Raw genomic sequence first — 21,102 nt, forward strand, 5'->3', positions numbered from 1 at the left:
TGCCATAGCATCATTAAACTAGCATCTAACAATGGACAAAAGTATTTTTTATTTTTTTCTAACCTATGGTTCTGTAACCATTAAGGCTGCTGTGTAATTTGCCCCCTGACTAAGCATTTAAAGAATTTAGGGGAAGCATTTAAATAATCCTGTGAATGCACTTAAAGAATCGATTCGCTGTCTACCCAAAGATTCACAGCCCTAGCTGATTGGTCAATGATAAAAAGCTATAAATAATATAGTATGTTTAATGTTAAATAAAATAATACATTTAGATTAATATAATAATAAAAGGTTTTTCATTAATGGAAATTTGTGGTTTTAATATTTGTATAAAAATTAACTACTTAAAACGTCTAATGAAAGTTTTACAGAAAATCCACACTCCTCCATTAAATGTATTTTTTTCCAGGTTTAACCTCTAGGTGTCAGTAATTACTTGGGCAAAAAAAGTGATCTTCAGGAGTTCTCAAACACATTTATTTACCTAGATGATACAGTTTGACTTTTTATCAACATAGAATAAGACTAACTTCAGTTTTCCTTAAGTCACTATCACCGTTCAAACTACATTCAGATGGATCTGTTTGCCGTGGATCATTTGTATCTAAGCAAGAGAAGTCCTCAGAATTCTCTGCTGGTACTTTAACTGCCTCTTGGATTACCTTTTTTATTTTACCACTAATGCAAGTTACTTAGTTTTCTGAATGGGGATATTCCGTATACTACAATTTTTTATATACTGCTAGTTATAAATGCTATAACCTAACCCTAATCCACACACTTTCTGGATTTAATGTATATAATAAGTAAGGGATAATGTACATCCAGCCATTAACCCCCGACAGAATGGTCAGGACCCTGACGCGAAAGGGTTTATTTTGTGATGACAACTGACTGGATGTACATTATTCCGCTTATTACATGGCTACTAGCCACACAAGTAAATAATTAGACACCAAATATTAATCTGAGTTGAAATATTTGAAGGCAAAGCTTCCGTGAAGAAAGCAGTTGCTAACAAGTGGCAAGTTCAAATTAGACAGACATTTAACGCATACAGTACAGTCATACTACTTATTACACAGCATTATATTAAAGGGGTCATATGATGCTGCTAAAAAGAACAGTATTTTGTGTATTTGGTGTAATGAAATGTGTTTATGCGGTTTAAGGTTAAAAAAACACATTATTTTCCACATACTGTACATTATTGTTTCTCCTCTATGCCCCGCCTTTCTGAAACGCGTCGATTTTTACAAAGCTCATCGGTCTGAAAAAGAACACTCCAAAGAGAAAGGAAGAATTGAAATCGCATCATATGACCCCTTTAATATTCCTAGTAAATGTATAGTGCCATCTTCGGTTACACCAATGAGCCTGAGTTATCAGCTTGTACCGGTTGTTATCAAGGAATAACATACCTCGGAATGACGCGACTGACCAATCAGAATCAAGTATTCCACAGAGCTGTGTAATAATATTTGATAAATGCCATATCAAATTTAGCTTACTTCTGGGTACATATTTGGCTCCATTATATGGTTAAATAGCTGCATTCACACACACTTGATCCTTCAGAGATCTTTATTTCTACACCCACATTGCTATGTCCATCTTCCTTCTTTCAGAGAAGCACTGTTCTTGAAGACACTCAGACACATGCGCTGAACAACTCGGTTGTCCATAATTTATTATGGACGTTATTTTATTTCATTTATTATAGTTATTTTCTTCCTGTATCCAATCGGCCTGCCAAACAGCCTTTTTACGAAGGGCTCTGCTCTGCCCTGCTTTACGTGCTCCCTGCCTGTAATTATACAAGTTCAGGTGCACGCTATTTACAATATCATCACAAACAGAGCCAAGAGCCATTTTCAACACGTCTCAGTAACTGATTTTCAATTATGTAACCTGCTAATATCCATTCCCACTTTGAACATTCCGTTCTAAGGGCAGAGAGGGGTGAGAGAAAAAGGCTGAACTTTTGCAGCGAGGTTGTGTAGTCTAATGAAAGCGATCACAACATGAGGTCATGATAGGAGAGCTGTGATTATTTTGTCTTAGTGCTCTTCCAGGTGTCAGTCTGTTTGTTTGTGTAGGTGTGCGTGTTTGTGTCTCTTAAGTTTTTTATGTCTAGTTTGGATCATATGTCTGTTCGTTACTCTGCTTTCTTCTCAAGTCAAGCTGCAAGACTGCATACTTTCTCTCTCGTTCCAACCGACAGCTAAGCTCTCACTCAAACAGTCATGCAAGGTTCTAGAAGATCCGGTGTCGTTCCTGTCAGTGTTTGCCAGATCTCTCTGCTCTCTCTTAAAGGAACATCCGCTCTGTCCTTTCCACACCTTTGTGTGTTATGTAAATGCATATCCCTACTTCTCAGCTTTTGTTTGTAAGGTGAAGTGTGTAATTTTGTGACATTAGTGGCCACAAATTTAAATTGCAAAAATAATGTTTGTTTTCCAACGGATTTCCCAGACATTTTTGCCATCTTCCTGTCTAAAATTGTTTGACTAAGCAGGTAGTCACACCTCAATGTCACGCCAAACAAACAGAATTTTTTGTAAAAAACAAAACAAAAAAACACTGTGTTAACCTCTGTTAGGAGTAGATGAATGGCTTACTTGTAGCTGTCTCTGCCACGGTTGGCCGAAATTCAGAATTTAAAGTCACAATGAAATGGAAGTAGCAACAGATCTTTTGTTCTGTATTGTGCAGTACATATTGTGATTAGTGTAATGGATTATTGAAAAAAAAAAAAAAAAAACGTGGGACAGGGACATGTTTCCATCCATCGATTGATGATTGGATTTTGAAATGTTGGCGTTGAGTTCACAAATACTGTAGATGCAGATGAATGCAAGCTTGCATGATTGGAAAAGTGTGGCAAACGTCACTAAAGAGAAGTATATTATTTCACCAGAAAATTAAGTTTTGACATTTTGATTAAAAATTATGAGAAAAAAAAGGATTCCTTGGCTCAAGATGATTTGATTGCACTATATGACGTCATTTTCCGACATTTTGAATTTTCTCAAAAACCTACTTTTTCGAACTCCTAGGCTGTTGTTCCGATTTTCACAAACCAGATCATCTTCAGACCATTCCGACAAAAAAGTTATGGAATTGAAGTTGATTAGTCAAACCGTTCTCAAATAACGCGTGAACAAATTTGACGAAGAGCATGCAAAAATAGATGTAAGGCTATATCTCAGCAATGGTTAGCGTATTGAGACCAAACTTGGTGTATGTTATAATGACCATGACGTGAGGCCACCTGCATAGTTTCGGCGCAGCACCACCTAGTGGTTAGGAGATATGAAAACAAAATGGGTCTCTTTAGATTTGGTGCAGCATGCCGAGTCGAACCATACCCAGTTTTCCATTGTCAGCCATTTTGGGCTTTGGCCATTTTGAATTTTGTCATAAAATGCTATATTTTACGAATGCATTGAATCTTTACGAAACTCAGTATGTGTCCCTGATGGTCCTTTAAACGTTTCGGGGCAGCACCACCTTGTGGTCAAAAGTTATAATTAAATTTACAAAAATGCTAATACCTTTTGATTAAATTGGCCTATCATAATGAAACTGGTCTAAATATATTCGTTGGGTTATGCCGAGAACATAGATACCAATTTTGCCATAGTCGACCAAATTGAAAATTGCCCTTAATTGCTGCTTGCAGCTATATTTCATTTTAATTTATTTCCTGATTACCTCAACTGATCACACATATTTCTATAAATTAGGGATGGGCATTCCAAGCAAAAATAATATTCAAAAATCGCTGGGTATTATTCGATTATTATTAGAAAATTGCACCCCTCTCCCGCATGCACGCACAAACACACATAAACAGAGAGAGAGGGAGAGAGATGGCTAGAAGATAGAAGATAGTCTATCTTAACTCAAGCCATATAGTGATTGTAACGTGCTGAAACATATTAATATAATATGTTATACATAACCGAATGACGGCACTTATTAACATAACAGTCCGTCGATTAGCATAAATCAACTGCTCAATGAGGCTAAGATATTTCCATTTTAAAAAATGGAACCCCTAAAGGGAATAGATACGAGATGGGAGAAAAAATATAAATTACTTCAATATCTTCTGTCGCAATTATACTGTATATAAACTGCGGGCATCAGGGGGCCGTTATTAATATGCTGGGCATTGAAATCGCTTTTTTTTTGCTTTCACTTTCGAGATTCGCGATCACACGTAACGTTACGTATGGAGCAGCACTCTACAGTACTTACCACACATTTTACAAGATTAGATGTTTGTCAGTGCTGCTCAGGATCTGCAAATCATTCGCCATCATCCTATCAGTAATCTCTCCTTACTCTGTTTATGTGGTAAGTGAAATGTTATGTACTGTATTGTAACAGGCTACCGCTAGCAAGCGGCTAACCATGTCCCTTTAGTGGCTCCGTAGAACGCGTTATTTGTTTTCCGCGCCTTTCTGAACACGGATTCAGTCACACCTCTAGCCCAGTCGGGGGTGTTTGTGGTCCGCACAGAACTCTTATTTGACATCATCCCAAGTTACTGTAACCGTTATATGCTATGCAAGTCTTTTTTTATGCCACACAAGTCTACAGTGTGCGCGTGAGACAATGTGTTCTTCTGTTGTCTTTGACAGCTTTTAGGTGCGTTATTGGCAGCGCCACCCTCTGCTTACATGATTGCGTCACCACCGCATCAGCACGGAAAACATGGGTTCTTGATTTTTTAAGACAATAATCGCACAACCTATTCGATATTCTATAATTAAATCGAATATTCGAATATCGTGACCCATCCCTACTCTTAAGTATCAGAATTTTTAAGTTCTGTTGTCTGCAATGTTTTCAGAAGTTTTATAAACAAACAAAAAAAATAATATCAAAAATTGATAATGTAATAGGAGCTAAATTTGATAATGTAATAGGAGCTACAACCAAAAAAGTGTACTAATGGTAACATGGGTAATCTGATGGTAATCTAATGGTAATCTGAAAATTTCATAGTGCATCAAAAAATATGTTTGCAACAGGGTTATGACTTTCTTTGAAATTCAATCCATGACTTTCTTTGAAATTCAGTCCATTTTACTTGTACTTTAATAGATGGAAATTCAAATTACAGTTCTGCATTCTGTTAACTACCTCAATTGAATTCATCCGGAAAATTAAATTGATTTTGAGTTCAGCAAGTCAAGTCAAGTGACCTTTATTTATATAGCACTTTATACAATGCAGATTGTGTCAAAGCAGCTTTACAGTATTAAACAGCAAAATAGTGTCGATAATATCTAGTGATGTCATCTTGCAGCTCAGTTCAGTTCAAATAGTATCTGTGCAATCAAGTTGACAATATTACTGGAGATTAAGCACACAGCTTTTGTCACGCAATGTAATGAAGTAGGAGAATGTATTTCAACATCTAACAAAATTACACAAAATTACACTTTTAATGTCAGGTGTATATATGTATTTGCTTCCAGAAATTCCTCATTGGTGTAAAACGTAATTTTTGTTGACAAATCAATACAGTATTAGCACCTCTGAATCTTGCTATTGAAAGCTGTATAAAACACAGGAAACATGGAAGATAACTGGATTATTTGTATAAATGCATCTTGTTCTAATGTCTCTATTCTTTAATTTTCTTTCTCTTCACCTTCCCTCACTCAGTTCTGCTTCTCAATAATTGCACAAAGTCTAACTACACTGTCACAATCGCCTACTGTGTTGGAACGAGGAGACGAGGAGTTAAAACCAAAAAAACAGTCTTTAATATTCCAACACGGGGAACACACAGGGTAGCCAGGAGACACACACATAGCACGGAGTTGACGTTTAATACCAGACAAGAGAGAATGGAACAGGCTTGAACTCAAATAGGGCAGATAACGAGGGGCAGACAGGTGAGGAGGTTGAACTAATGAGACACACCTGGGAACAATGAACACACAATGGGAACAGGAACCGGAAAAAAATCAAATATGGACATGTCAACCACGAGGGAAAACACACACAGACAGTCCATATTCGTGACATACACATTGTGCTAACTCTTGTAGACATTTATAAATTTGCCACAAGAGAATAATTTCTTTAAGACATCCCTAAGCTCGTAGATTTGCATAGTAGGAGAATCAGAAGATATCGGCTTCACAGTTTTTGTGGTTTAGTATTTGTCTTAAGTCCCTCCCTGTTAACCGTCTGCTCAGGGCAGCTGTTTTATGGTTTGTAAACGTGGGGTCATGGAAGGGGTAAAGCCCTCAGAACTCAGCCACTCTCCAGGAGCAAGTTGTGACATTTCCAGCCCAAATGTTATTGATTTGCTGTCCTCTGTTAAACCCGCTGCCCTTTAAATGGCATTGTCTTGGAGCTCTGAACTAAAAGTCACTTTCTGCCTTACCTTCCTCCAGAAGCTGTATTCAGGATCTAATGCTTTTTACACTTTAGGATTACTGTTATACACACATACAGGATTTTAAGAGTATGATATGCCACAGAATAAGAAAAATATATACAACAAGTTTATTTATAATTTATACTGTATTGAACTCATGCCCTAAGTACCAGGGCATTACTACATTTACATTTACTCATTTAGCAGACGCTTTTATCCGAAGCGACTTACAAATGAGGACAATGGAAGCAATCAAAATCAACAAAAGAGCAATGATATACAAGTGCTATAACAAGTCTCAGTTAGCTTAACGCAGTACACGTAGCAAGGTTTTTTTTAAATAATATAATAAATAAAAAAGAAAACAGACTGAATAGAAAAAGAATAGAGCAAGCTAGTGTTAGAGGTCTTTTTTGCTTTTGTTAATTGTATAATAAATGAAAAGAAAACAGATAGAATACAAAAAGATTAGAAAGCAAGTTTTTTTTTTTAAAGAAAACAAGCAGCAAATGAATAGAGTTCAAGTCTAAAAGGGACAAGTTTTTTTTTAGAGAATTTTTTTTTTTTTAGAAATTCTATTTAGAATAGAATTAGAATAGAGAGTGCTTAGTGTATATATATATATATATATATAAGTTATTTTGCATTACAAAGTGAATGGAAAATAGCAAATACTGTAAAGAGCGCCATTTCCTGAGAAAGGCTCATAAACATTCAATATTCTTTTGAATTGAAAAGTAATCGCTTCAATTCTGTTATATTCTGTTCTGTTCCATTCTATATAACTGTCTAAAATTGAATGTGTATACAACAATATCTCAATTTTCAGTACAATTCAAAATTCACCTTCTGTATTTGTAAACCTTGACATTTGCACTGAGCTGGTCTCTACTTTCTCTACTTCATACTTATACATATTGTTATTTGCACTTCTGGTTAATAAATGTGCATGTAAACACACTCATTCACATATGCCTTTTGAGCTTATCCTTAAATGTGTATTTGTATATTTACTAAAGGGTCTCTCTTTTTTGCTCAGGGTATGTCGGTGGCAAGCGGTCCATGTGTGGAGACCCGTCCTAGCACTCTGGGTCAGTCTCAGTCTGTGATGAACATCTCCAAGATGTCCCCAAAAGTGGAATTAAAGAAACGCAGAGCTCCAGCACCCCCAACAGCTCCCACACAGACTTTACCACTGACATCACAGGTTTGAACAATCACACACACACATACCATTATGATCATTGGCTAATATTCACATACTCTGGCTAATATTTAATTGGAATAACTCATTTTAAGCCACTGATTGCATAAAAGCACTTGTGCATTGTACAAACCTATGAACGTATTCTTTGCTCTGTTAATATTGTAGCTTACAGGGAAGTAGAACTTTTCATACTGAAACAAATACACACTTTAATTGATTGCTATGAATGCAAAGCCACATTGAATTTGAACCCCATAAACCAAGCCAACCAGCACCAAGATCACAACATTACGAACTTTGATTTGAAGGGAAAAACATAAAAATTTAAAAACTGGAAAAATGTGTACTTAATGTAATTTTAATGAAATGAATCACATCAACAATGAGTACAAAAGCGGTGAGTAGATCTGGAAGAGGTGCATCATTGAAAGTTTGGGAATCCATGACATAATCAAATAAAAAATGGCAGTACAATGTTAAAGTTCTGACCTGTAGTTATTAAGTACAAGTAAGCAAAATATTCAGATTTGTATAAATAAGTAGTTTGAGAGTGTAGGGAGACCAACTCTGTAGAAGAGCTCACTTCACATTCACTAAAACTCAGTTTATGTGTAAGAAAATCAATGAGATGTTGTGTTATTTTCTAAAACCTGGTCGGTTTTCATACATAGGCAAATTATTAAAGACATAAGCATGCTGAAGTTACAGCTCCCAAAAGTTATTTACAAAACAGCACAACATTTTGACCAGACAGGTCTTTCTTTATCAGGCACAATCTGACTGATGAAGTCATGACTGGTTGAAACTGCACTTTTTGTAAATAAACTTTTCAGAGCTGTAATTTCAGTTTCAGTGTCTTCTTTCTTTGTTTTGTTGTCCTGCACCTGGGCCCATTATGGGTTTTGGATGTGCACAGGCATTTTCCCTGTTGAAAAAACCAGCATATGCTGGATAGGTATTTTTTGAAGAATGGCTGCTGGTTTGAGCTGGTTTAAGCTGGTCCTTAGCTGGTTGTGAGCTGGTTTAAGCTGGTCATGTGCTGGTCCTAAGCAACTAGCTACTGCTCAGGACCAGCTTAGGACCAGCACTTGACCAGGTTAAACCAGCTTATGACCAGCTAAGGACCAGCTGAAACCAGCAGCCATGCTTCAAAACATACCTAAACAGCATATGCTTTTTTTTTCAACAAGGTTATATGTTCATAATCATAAACATGCTTCCAATATGATTATGATTCCCCTTCAGGAACTCGAGCTGCATCAAAACGCTTTGGGAACGCTTCTGCATGACCACGTTCTTAAGCACGTGTGAAATCAGTCCAATAGAGCAGCGAGACATCACGAGCGGGGTGACATGAGCAACCAGGAAGCATAAAAGCACATCCGGCAAAGCGCATGTTAGCTTTTGCTCTTCAGCGATCACGTTTGGTTTGTGTCTGTTTGCAAAGCACTATCAGTCATGCAGCATTACTCTGTTAGAAAGTTATCGATATGTCAAAGTGTAAATCAAAATCTTTGGCGAGCAAACAACATTTCAGACACTGTGTTCCTCTTTGCCCATGATATCTTGCAGGTGGGGATGCACACGATCTGTGTGTCGTTTGTTTGGGAGTAGAGCATGTGCGATCAGCTGTTTTTGATGAGAGCGGTCAGGCTCGCAATCCCGCTGGCACCGGTCCCACTGCTGCCGAGGCACAGCGCAGGAATCCGAGACGGGCTAGTCCTTATCTCAGTCCTCTCCCGCTAGATCCACGGCTCCCTCTCAGGGAAGCCTGCTCCGCAGTTTCTTTCCCCCGGAGAGAGAGCCAGACGCTTCATCTATCTTCATTCGAGGAGGTTGATGTGATGAGCGTCGACTCAGAGGAGACTGTGGACTCGCCACCACAGTCCCTCGCATATGAGGAGCTTGTGGAGGTTGTGACTCGTGATGTAGCCAAGTTGAACATCAATTGGCCAACCGAGAAGCAGGGCCTTCCATTTTTCCTCAATCTCCATACCGGGGTGTCGAGATTGTGGGATAAACCATACTCATCCCGTATTTACAGCCCCACAGTCACAAACTACTCTAACATCGTGGGGCTGAATGAGAAGGGATATGGGGCGATGCCAGCGGTGGAGCAGTTATCTCTGCAGTTAGACTGACATCCGGTCTGGCAGGGAAAGCTTATACAGGCATACCAGGCTGACCTGCTAAAGGACCTGGATGAGAAGGAGGAAAGGGAATCTGACGTGGTTGCTGAACTGCATTGGACAACAGATTTGTTCCTCCGGGCCACCAAGGAAATGGCCAGAGCCATCGGTCATTCAATGGCAGCACCGGTGGCCTCGGAGCGGCATCTGTGGTTGAATCTGTCCTAAATACAAGACAAGGACAGATTCGTCCTGCTGGATGCCCCACTCTCGCCCTCTGGCCTCATTCCAGTGCTTCCTCCCTCGCCGTTCCCAGGTCCAGCCGTCTAGGGCCTCATACCACCAGACCCAGACCACAGAGCTTTGCTACCTGTACCCCCCCCCCGGGAGTTCTGGAGAAAGTACGCCGGGACGGGATCTGTCTTCTGCTAGTAGTACCATTCTGGCTGGCCCGAGTATGGTTCTCGGACCTTGTGTCCCTTCTCAACGGCTCTCCTTTGGAGATTCTGATCAGGAGGGTCCTCCTCTATCAGATGGGGAGCTCCATCCTACACCCCCCCCGGAGTTATGAAAGCTATGGGCGTGGCCCCTGACGGGGCACAGGTCTTAGCATCCGGTCTCTCAACCGAGGTTGTTGAGACCATACTCCAGTCCAGAGCTCCCACCATGAGGAAACAGTATGCCTTGAAGTGGAGACTTTTCACTTCCTGCTGCAGGCAGCAACTGCAAGACCCAGTCAACTGCCCAGTTGGTACAGTTCTGGAGTTTCTGCAGGAGCGTTTCTCCGCAGGGTTATCTCCCTCCACTCTGAATGTATATGTGGCAGCCATGGCTACTTACCACGCCCTTCTGGGTGGTCAGTCATTGGGAAGACACCCACTCGTCTCTTGTTTCCTCCGTGGCACCCTGAGGCTGAGGCCAGTACAGTGCACTAAGGTGCCTTTATGGGACCTGGCGGTGGTTCTGGAGGGCTTGTGCAATGCCCCCCAACTAATTCCTCCCTTAAGAGGATCTGGGATCTTCAGGCACTTTCAGTTTTGTGCCTTTAGTTTGCCCCGGGCATGGTTAGGGCATTCCTTTACCTGAGGCCCAGGTATGTCCCTAAGGTGCCCACTTCTACGCCAGGGCCCATAGTACTACAAGCCTTCTGTCCTCCCTTCCAGGAAGCAGGCCAAGAAAAGCTTAATCTGCTCTGTCCAGTATGAGCACTGGACGTTTACACACAAAGAGCTGCCCCATGGTGTAAGGCAGATCAGTGCTTTGTTTTCTTTGGTCTGCCTAAGAAAGGATTTCTGGCGACCAAGCAGACTATGAGTAGGTGGGTGGTCGAGACCATCTCACTAGCCTACGAGTCCTCTGGCCTCCCGTCACCTATGGGGGTCAGAGCGCACTCGACCAGAAGTATGGCGACCTCCAAGGCCTTCTATTTGGGCGTGGCCCTGCAGGACATTTGTGCTGCCACGGGCTGGTCCTCTCCGCACACATTTGTCTGCTTCTATAACCTGGTTTCCCGAATGTAACCATGGTTTCCCGAGCGAACGAGACACTGCATCTCATTGCCATACTCCATGCATCCCTGCAGGTGCTCACTTCATCAAAAGCTAACATGCGCTTTGCCGGATGTGCTTTTATGCTTCCTGGTTGCTCACGTCACCCCTCTCGTGACGTCTCGCTGCTCTATTGGTCTGATTTCACATGCTTCAGAACGCGGTCACGCAGAGGCGTTCCCAAAGCATTTCGACGCAGCGTCTCGTTCCCTCGGGGAACCATGGTTACATACGTAACCTAGGGATGTTATTATGATTCTAAAAAATAGGCAAAAAGTAGGCAACCTTTATTTTTGCAGAATCACATGTTTCCTTTATGGAAAGGCCAGTCTTGTGATCTGTAATTGAGTTTATTCATTAGACACAGGTCTGATTATTTTATCTCATAATTGAGAATAATACTTAATTTTTAATTACATCTTTACATCTCATCTTAAATGCCCCCTTGTATCATTCATTTATAAAGAGGAAAAAATGAATGTGTTCTGTATATATTAATATGTTGTGTATTCTAGGTTAAAAATTATTTGAAATCCCAGAAAACTGTAAGTGTGGCAGTTTGGGGTTTGATTACACGAGTGCAGTCATCTAAGGTCTGGCTAAGGCCATCTAAGGCCTGGCTTCTTCTGTACCATAGGTCTCTCATACGGTTTAAGCTCATAGGGTTTCACCTGCTCAAACCTTTCTTGACATACAGGTGCATCTCAATAAATTAGAATGTCACTAGGCTACACAATCATGGGGAAGACTGCTGATCTGACAGTTGTCCAGAAGACAATCATTGACACCCTTCACAAGGAGGGTAAGCCACAAACATTCATATTACTTTAATATTTACAATAACAAATTAAATTGTTTTATTTGCAAATCCCCCATTGTTACATTTGTGCTGTAAAAAAAAAGGTGTGTTTAGAAACTCTGCCCTTACAGCACCTGTTAGCAGAAACATACTGGATGTTTCAATTAACACCTCACACCTTCTTTGGTTTGCCCAAAAAGAAAGACTCAAAAAAAAAAAAAAAAATTACACAGCATCATCTTAAAATAATTATTCATTATTCATTAAATAATTTCATCATTCTCAGATTTGAAATACATGGTGAGACTTGTGTCTTTAGCTGCAATGAGTTTCTAGACTCTAAAGGTTTCTTCAGAAAAATGTGCCAAATCTGCAACACAGATTCCCAATAGTGTGCACTCTACCGAGTTCAGATGTTTAGCAAAAGTACAGCAAAACCGATTGTTGGTGAATTTCAGAGCTCATGTAAGTATAAGGTGAGGAGAGACTGACTTATCAAGTCCCCTTCACTGAACATACTGTAGCCTATATTTAGGCCGATGTTAAAATCGCATTATTAAAATACTTAAAACACATTTAAGGGGTGAAGGAACAAACAGATATCAGTACACAGAATGTGATATTGTCTCTTGTGCCATAGTCTTAGGTGAGAACTCATACAGTGGCCTTGTTTACTTAAATGATATGTCAACATACAAACAATCCCCACAGACATATATTATATGGCCTTTATACTGTACAGCTACAGGATCATAAGATGAGCTGCTTCATTCATCCCTTATCGCCACTAGTTGTTGGGCTGAGTGAGCATGGACATGTCATTGGGGTTATGAAGTGGCATCCTCTTTCAAAGGTTCTGTCCAGTTAGTTTATATGGGTATGTAGGCCTATGTGTGAAAATCACATTTAACAAGTTTCAAACATGTTGTAGATTGAATTAAGAACCTAGCCAGTGTACTTTCTTAAAGATTCATATATATATATTTCATCCTTCCCCAAATGCATTTGTAAAAAGTATAGTATTTTACAAATGAATTTGTAGTGCACTAAGTTTGTGCTAGATGAAAGCATGAAATAACTACATTTAGAGTGTATTTTCAGTTAGTATAGACATGTCAAACTATTTTTAGTATACTTATCATGAAATAAATATATTTTAAATACAATTAAGTATATTTATTTTTCACTAGGGAGCTCATCCAGATATTAAAATTCTTAGCTCACCCTCTTGCCATTCTAAACCCATATGACTTTTGTTCTTCCGTGGAACATAAAAAGAAGATTTTTTTTTAAATTGCTGGTCAGTGCAATCACAATGAATGAAGACTGGCCCATTCAAGCTTCAAAAAGAACACAAAAGCACCATAAAGTGGTACAAATTACTTTTGCGCTTTATTCCAAGTCTTCTGAAGCCATGCAAAAACTTTGTTTCTCAGTTTGTTCACAAGAGAAGTAGTGTCATTTGTTTCCTGAATCTTTTATTTTTTTATTTTTTTTTGAGGGAGATATTTTTAATGAAAAGGTTGATCCAGTTAACAAAACCTGAATGATTCTGAAACAGTCTGAATGATTCTGAACTCACTGGCTCTGTAATCCAGTAGCAGTGACTGTCAAATTAAGTGACTCCCACCCTGGGAGGGAAGATCATATAATTAAGATGGCAGGGTGTTGTCTATATATTGCAGGACGTTACTATGTGGTTGTTTAGGTGTTCTTTGTGATTTTAGCACATTTCTATGGGGTTGTTAGAGTGCTCTGGTTGGTTGCTTAATAGACAAGTCAAAACGGTCTTTTCAGGGACCTTCCAGTCAGCCATAATGGCAACCCCTCCGGGCAGTTGCTTTGGTCTTGCAAAACCAACTCCTCTCTACTTGATTGGGGAACTACTAATATCTCAAAAACTGCTTGCCATACTCTCATTTCAATAATATACCTCAAATCAGCAGTAAAATCTGACATTAACTGTCTTATAAATGTTGTTTTTGTTTTTTAATCAAATAACATTAAAAACATACTTTAGGTTGGTCCATTCAGACTTTGACGCTCTGCAGCATCTTTCAAAGAAAAAAAAATCAGAATAGATCAAATAATAATAATAAATCCAAAATGTTATATATATATATATATATATATATTTATTTATTTATTTATTTATTCCATGGTCTGTCTGAATACTGGATTCTGATTGGCTGGCAGGTATGGAGTAAAACCGTTTAATGCACAGGTAGTTCCAAGTCAGTTTAATTACCGTTCCATATTAATGCACTGCTTTAATTGATGCACACAAACACACACACATCACTCGCACACACACACACACACACACACACACAGAGGGAGAAAGAGGTCGAAGATCGCAGATTGCGCTGTGCACACATAAACTTGTCAACGCTTCCCTGCGATTTTTATTAATAAAATAGCCTAGATACTAGATCGCTACATTATATTCCTCAACAGCAAGGTGGTAAAATCGCTGTTTTTGAAGTAATTCATTGTTTGTAGAGAGACGCGCAGACGCAGGTAAAGCACACACAACTGTCATCTCTCGCTCTCTTTCCCTCGATCGATAATTAATTGAAATAAATGCTATAATTCATTCAAATAAATGTGATCTTACCACACTACTTCATCTCTGTGTCTGATTTGAAGCGGGCAGAATGCTAGAGCAAACGAAGCGTAACTGACGAAAATAACTGTCATTTTTACCCTTCCGGTCAAATATTGTGCTGCAAAGAGCAATACTAGTTTTAACTTGTCTATAACTTGGCAAATGACCATGGAATAAGCGGGATAATCAACGGCTTTTGTGTTCTTTAATTCTGCTAAGAGGTTACACCATGTTGTATCAATTAGTCTTTTATTGGTCACACATCTTCATACGAATTTGCAAGAGTTCAGAGTTCACCAAACTTGAAATTTTAAATGCATTCTTCATATGAGTTTGTGTTTCCAGTCATAAGCATTTGTATACATATGAATTTAATTTAACAGAACAACAAGTGTAGTGTGACTGCTACTTAAATGTTTCTGTGGGAACTGGAGCTTCTAGCAGCAGATTCAATTCGAGTTTGATTCTTTTATTAGAAGGCAGTGCTTCCTATAGCCACCATATTGCACACTGCAATTTCACTCATTCGCAGTAAAGCTGCAGTAACACTAGACTTTGAGCCCATAAAATTTGGGCACTGCCGTGGTTGTATTATAACTTCACACTTTGTGGCATCTATTTTAAAAACATAAAATAAAAATATCCAAAAGCGTTCCAATAGCAAAAAGTCTTTATTAAACTAGACAAAACAGGTAATTCCACTGACAATGAGCTAACGAAACAGCATGTTACATACTAACAATACCAGAAAATAAATTAAAGAAACTGAGGGGCTTAAATACACTGAAAATAATGAGGTAATTAACTAAACAACAGGGGAATAGGAGGAGTAATTAAACAGACTACAACCAAGGAAGACAGAACCCAAAACACAATGAAAATGTAACGAAGTCAATGTCTTGAGAAGGAAGAGGACGGGATCGACTTGACTGCTGCTGGGGTTTTTATTCAGCTTCAAACAAAGTAAAACAGAACGTCGCGCTACCAGCGCTCAATATAGCATAATTGCACAGGCACAATCACAATCGCAGGGCTCTCCAGAGCAGGCACAGCCTCTCCCCAGTCAGCAGTCAGTCTCTCTCTGCCTCACAGCTCTTTCCTGGGCCTCTTTATGCGGTCTCTCCACGCCAATTACTGGAACCAGACACGGGTGTTCGTCATTTGCATTTGACCCACTTACTCACCGCTCGTCTCCCAACTGTCTCTCCCGCTGCAGACCTCGCTGAACCACGCCCCCCTCGCCACAGAAAACAATATCAAAAACTGAATACAAGTGTTAAACTAATACAGTTTACTTCAATACTGCAATAATGCAGATTTAAATGTTGTGTTTTTTAAATTCAGCTAAGAGGTTGCTGTGACCTATTGACTGTTCATCATTTAGCATAAATATGAGAAATAGTAATTGTCATGGAAGCAAAGACCACTGATTACTCATTTTGTAATGTGATTGTACTGTGCACACTTTAAAGATTTTAAAGTAATGATGCTGTCATCTTTTTAGTCACAAAGATGAGATGTTTTGGCCTATTTCTATTGTTAATTCTTGAAAAACCTCACCACTACAGTGACTAGAATTTCTAGTGTGCCACCATTTAGTAAGTTAATATGTTACCTGTAGACCAGTTTTGCTATAAGGTCCACCAGTATAGGATTTTAGTAGCTGATATTGACATCTAGAAAGAACAATACATGTATTGATGTACACAATATATAACTTTTGAGCAAATGCTTGCAGCAAAATTGCTGTTAAATTTGGTAAAATAAATTATTTATTTTGTGTTATTTATTTTTTAGCTCCTGTACTTTATACCAGTCTGATGGTCAAGGAGAGCCCACATATCTTTTATTAGAATGAGACTATAAATTAGTCATTAGTCCTTCAACAAAGCCTTTAAACATTTTTTTTTACATAATACAGTACATTTAAATAAAAAGGCCTATTCACTTTTAGACAATGCTTGGCTATTATGTACTTTCATTATAGCACACATCATAGAGTTGACACAAAATGATACAAATTATAAATGTGTATTAAAGATGATGGCAGTCATTGATCATCGATACCTTCTGGCTATTTGCACAACCTTTGGCCTCTTTTGCAAAGACTACTGTATGTTTTCTGGGCTTTTCTTAGCGGTGACTGGATTTATGGCTGATTAGGCAACACTGTGAAGTTCTAAATGTGACCTGGAATGGGACGATAAATATAAAACGGTCACAACAAAGAAGTGTGGTACTGACGCAAGACCACACTGTTTACAGCACAACTCTCTTGCTCCATGTTCGTAAGGAGTGAGACATTGTGTTTTGTGTAAATGACCTCCTTTGCCAAAGCAAATCTCTTTATGGATATTTGCTTAGGTTTATTTTGAGGATTGAGTGTGTGTTTAGTGTAAGAATACTTCTCTTGTCCTTTCTTATATGCATATCGAAGTATCCTGAAAATATATATAGATACATTTTTTGTAAAAAAGTGTATAGGGTCGCTACAGACCCGAGGTACGTCAACATGTAAGTATTTTTTCCTGCGTGACTATATTTACATATCTGATGACTCAATTTGTGCAATGCATCTTTGTTCCTCAAGGTGGCACTGTTTGATACACAATGATGACGTGATGTTTCACTCATAATTACCACAGGCATAAAACAAACAAATATCATCAGCAAAAATTGAACTGGTTTGAATAGTTTTACTGCAGAGCAATTACTATACGCAATTAAATATAAATGTCACTGCCATTTGATGCTGGATGTGGTGAATAAGCTGCCAGTGATCAAAATATTAAATATGAAGTAATTGAAAACGATAGTTTTGAGAAAAATATGCTTTATTTTATTCTTCTGTAATTGTTCTTAAAATATCAAGATAATTTTTTGCTATTGCAGCAGTTAGAGGTCCATCCGTGCTGGATATATAGGTCAGGGTCGCTAAAGAGACGGATATGTAATAATGATTGGCCAAACATTCATGCATTTAAGGCTTAAAGCCGCTTTTGCCCTCGGTGCACTTGCCCATAGTTTTTCAGGTAGCTTTGCAGGTAGGTATCTTGAAGAATCTTGAGACGTTTCACAGTTCTTCTGGACTTAGTCTGTCTCAGTTTTTTCTGTTTCTTCATGTCATTCAAGACAGACTGGATGATGATGAGATCAGATCTCTGTGTGGAGCACTGGCTGTTGTCAGACAAAAATCTCACTGGATTATTACAATTAATGGCAAAATGAATGTTTGGAAATGTAAACTGAAATTTTCTTACTGACACACTACATGTGATGATCTAGCTTACCGCTACTACAATATTACTTGAATGAAATCAAATGTATACCTGAGCAAAAAGATGAATGACCAGCCAGCCTGCTGTGAAACATAACCCAGCAGCCCAGTGTGAGTGTGGCGAGACCCTGGCCTTTATAGCCTGTAATTATTAAGCACTCCTTCTGTCCCTTCTCTCCTCTGCTCTACATTAAAACTTTAACATGCCAGTAGAGTGAAATCATACATTGTGCTGCCCCATTGTGGATTAAAGGTCAAAGTTTAAGTGTGTGGTACACACACAGATTAAGAGCCCCTTTTAAGTGTACATTAAATACATTTAAAGACTTCAAGGAAGAAAAGAAATCACATAATGACTTTGAACTTTAACCCACTGAAACTAAATCATCATGTAACGGGGCACAATGCATTCCATGGCACTATAAAAAGAGGCTCCATGAATCATGTGCATACATCATGCAATATACAAGACCAAGCCTAGGCAATCTGTGCACTTTTTGAAACATTTTCTGAGGTAGTATAAATCGAAGGAAACAGAATTACAGTGGACATAAATTAAATAACATCTCTGGTTACGTAGGTAACCTTGTTCCCAGAGAGGGGAACGAGATGCTATGTGCTATAATGCTATGACACTTCATGGAATGCCTTCAGCATGACAGAATCTGAAGCATGTGTGGAACTAGTCCAATCTCGATTGGTGTTGCGTTGTGACCTAACATGTGATGGCGTACATGGAAGCTACAAAGGTAAGGCACACTTACTAGTGCCTGTCCTGGTGTGAAGCTTGTCCAGGCACACCTCAGGACGAAGGTCCAGGCTATAAAAGCGGAAAACAATGTGTGTGGGATGCAGGTGGGACTGCAGCATTGCAAACTTCCTGAAGGGAGACTCCAGATATAAGGGCATTAGATGATGCTATGCCTTTAATTGAATGCTCCCTTAGCAGCAGAGGCGAAGGCAAACTGCATGCCTTGTACGCTGTAGAGAGTGCCTCAACAATCCACTTACTAATTGTTTGCTTCGAGACAAATAGCTGATAGCTGGTCCGTCTTCCTCCAATGAGAACCTTTGTACATAGGCCTCTAGAGCCCTGACAGGGCATATTAAATGTGGCCTCTCATAGTCAGCAGACACTTGTGGTGGAGGATGGAAGGCCTGCTGAACCGTAGGCAGTAGATCAGCAGCCCCATGAGACCTGGATCGGCAAGTGCCTCTGAAACACTGCTGATTGATGTTTCGCCTCCTTAAACCTCTCAACGACCAAACTAACAGTGTCACCAAAGAGGCCAGAAGGCGATAGTGGTGCATCAAGGAGGAAAGCTTTATCCTTCTCCTTGATAACTGAGAGGATCAAACATAGGTGCCTCTCCGTTGCCATTGCTGCCACAGAGCGGCTCATAGCCTGGGCCGTCTCCTTGGCGGCTCGGAGAGCCAGGTCTGTGGCCCAACAGAGCTCTTCAATATAGTCGGATCTGACCTCCTTGCCTTCAGCCAGGTCTTTAAGCAGATCGGCCTGGTATACCTGCATAATTGCCAAGCATGTTTACTCTTTGTTTGCGCTTCCTGCTTTTGAGAAGGCCACTCGATCTTTAGTTTCTCGATGGCACGAGTTACAATCTCCAACAGCTCCTCACAAGTGAGGTGTTGAGTCCTCAAAATCTCCCACCTCAATGCTTAGGACTTTCACCTCCTCAAAGCTGAATAGCCCCAGCATCACACTCTCACTTAGAGTGGAAGAAGCCACAGAGCAAGCTTCCGTATCTCTAGTAGGAGCAGCGGAACTAGTCAATGAGAGCCGAAGCCTTTTCGAGCTACTCTGTCAGCTCCATCTGCGATCCCCACAACATCAAACGTTGTGGTGCCAGCAGGAGCGGAGCGTCCTGAGTGGCAGCAGCTCACAATGCACGCATGCAGCTCCTGCGAGAGGAAGCTAATCATGTTTTGTGCCAGCTTACCTTTGTAGCTTCTTTGTACACCGTCACGTTACGTCATAACGTTGGACTAGTTCAACATGTGCTTCTAACCCTGTTACACTCGTTAGGCGTTCCCCGATGTGTCGTCATAGACACAGTGCAATGGGTCAGTGTTCGTATCAGGGTTTGTACGGTCATGAAAAATCTGAAGAAGTCATCAGGAATTTTAAAATAGCAATTTCCAGGCCTGGAAAAGTTTTGGAAAAGTCATGGAAATTTATTTCAAAAATATCTGTATATTTTTAATTGATAATATTGGTTAAAGTGCCCCTATTATGGGCAGGGTGTCCACGGGGTCTTAAAAAGTATTAAAAGTTGACTGACTGCGCTGCTGCTTGTTGATCCCGCTCTCGCTGAATTTCTGACCATTATCGCATGCTCCCATCCGCTCCTGCGATTTTTGTGTGCGCTCCCGCAAGCGTTCTAATATTGTATATTATTTTCGCGCATCAGGGCGCCGCTATCAATATGTGGCGTATTTAAACCCCTTTTGAATGAGCGCTAGCAGTCGCAGTTCAGTTTCGATTTCGCGATCGCGCGCATACTGTGTAAAGGGAGCACATCTTACGATAAAATATACTTGTCAATGAGCTCGGGATCTGTTGAGGAGCAAATCCTCCAACATCTTGTCAGTTATCTCTCCTTACTTTTGACCCGTGATCAGTCAAATCTGACTTCTGATGCTCGTGTTGGATGCAGGGTTGTTGTTGTTGTTTTTTTTCCACTAAATTGGGCTGCTTTTAAACTGTTGCCATGGGTTGATTTTCCCCAGTGGGTTAAAGGTTTAAAATATTGCATAAATTACATTTGGTTGAAATGCTTGTACTGAAACATTTTGCATTTTACCTGTAATAAAACTGCTAAATGTTTTGGGCCACACTAGTAGGAAGCATTTGAGCTGTGTTTATGATAAATGTGCATAACAGTGACTGTAAAATATGTATTTTAGGGATGAAAATTACATTTTTATATTTGGGACATGGTAATTGCGCTACTTTGGGCTGTTTTTTTTTTACTGGCATGGGCTTGGGATGCACAATTAAAATGATGTAATAGTTGTGATTATTATTTTACCTTCCATGATCAATCAGACACGATCAGGTGAAGTACTGACACTCTGTCAAGTCTGCATCAAATCAAGCACTCC

At 39.5% G+C, this 21,102-nt stretch overlaps 1 protein-coding gene across 5 annotated transcripts in view; it reads left to right on the forward strand.

Annotated features, from left to right (window-relative positions):
• Positions 1 to 21,102, forward strand: part of LOC107746964 (protein cordon-bleu-like) — a 118,557-nt gene that overhangs the window by 51,363 nt on the left and 46,092 nt on the right. For all 5 annotated transcript variants that reach the window (XM_016561324.1, XM_016561327.1, XM_016561325.1 and 2 more), the window contains one exon: positions 7,452 to 7,619. In XM_016561324.1, coding sequence (XP_016416810.1) covers positions 7,452 to 7,619 — 168 coding nt within the window. The remainder of the gene's footprint in view (positions 1 to 7,451; positions 7,620 to 21,102) is intronic.

Source organism: Sinocyclocheilus rhinocerous, unplaced genomic scaffold, assembly GCF_001515625.1.
Source record: "Sinocyclocheilus rhinocerous isolate Xijiao unplaced genomic scaffold, SAMN03320098_v1.1 scaffold529, whole genome shotgun sequence".
NCBI lineage: Eukaryota > Metazoa > Chordata > Actinopteri > Cypriniformes > Cyprinidae > Sinocyclocheilus > Sinocyclocheilus rhinocerous.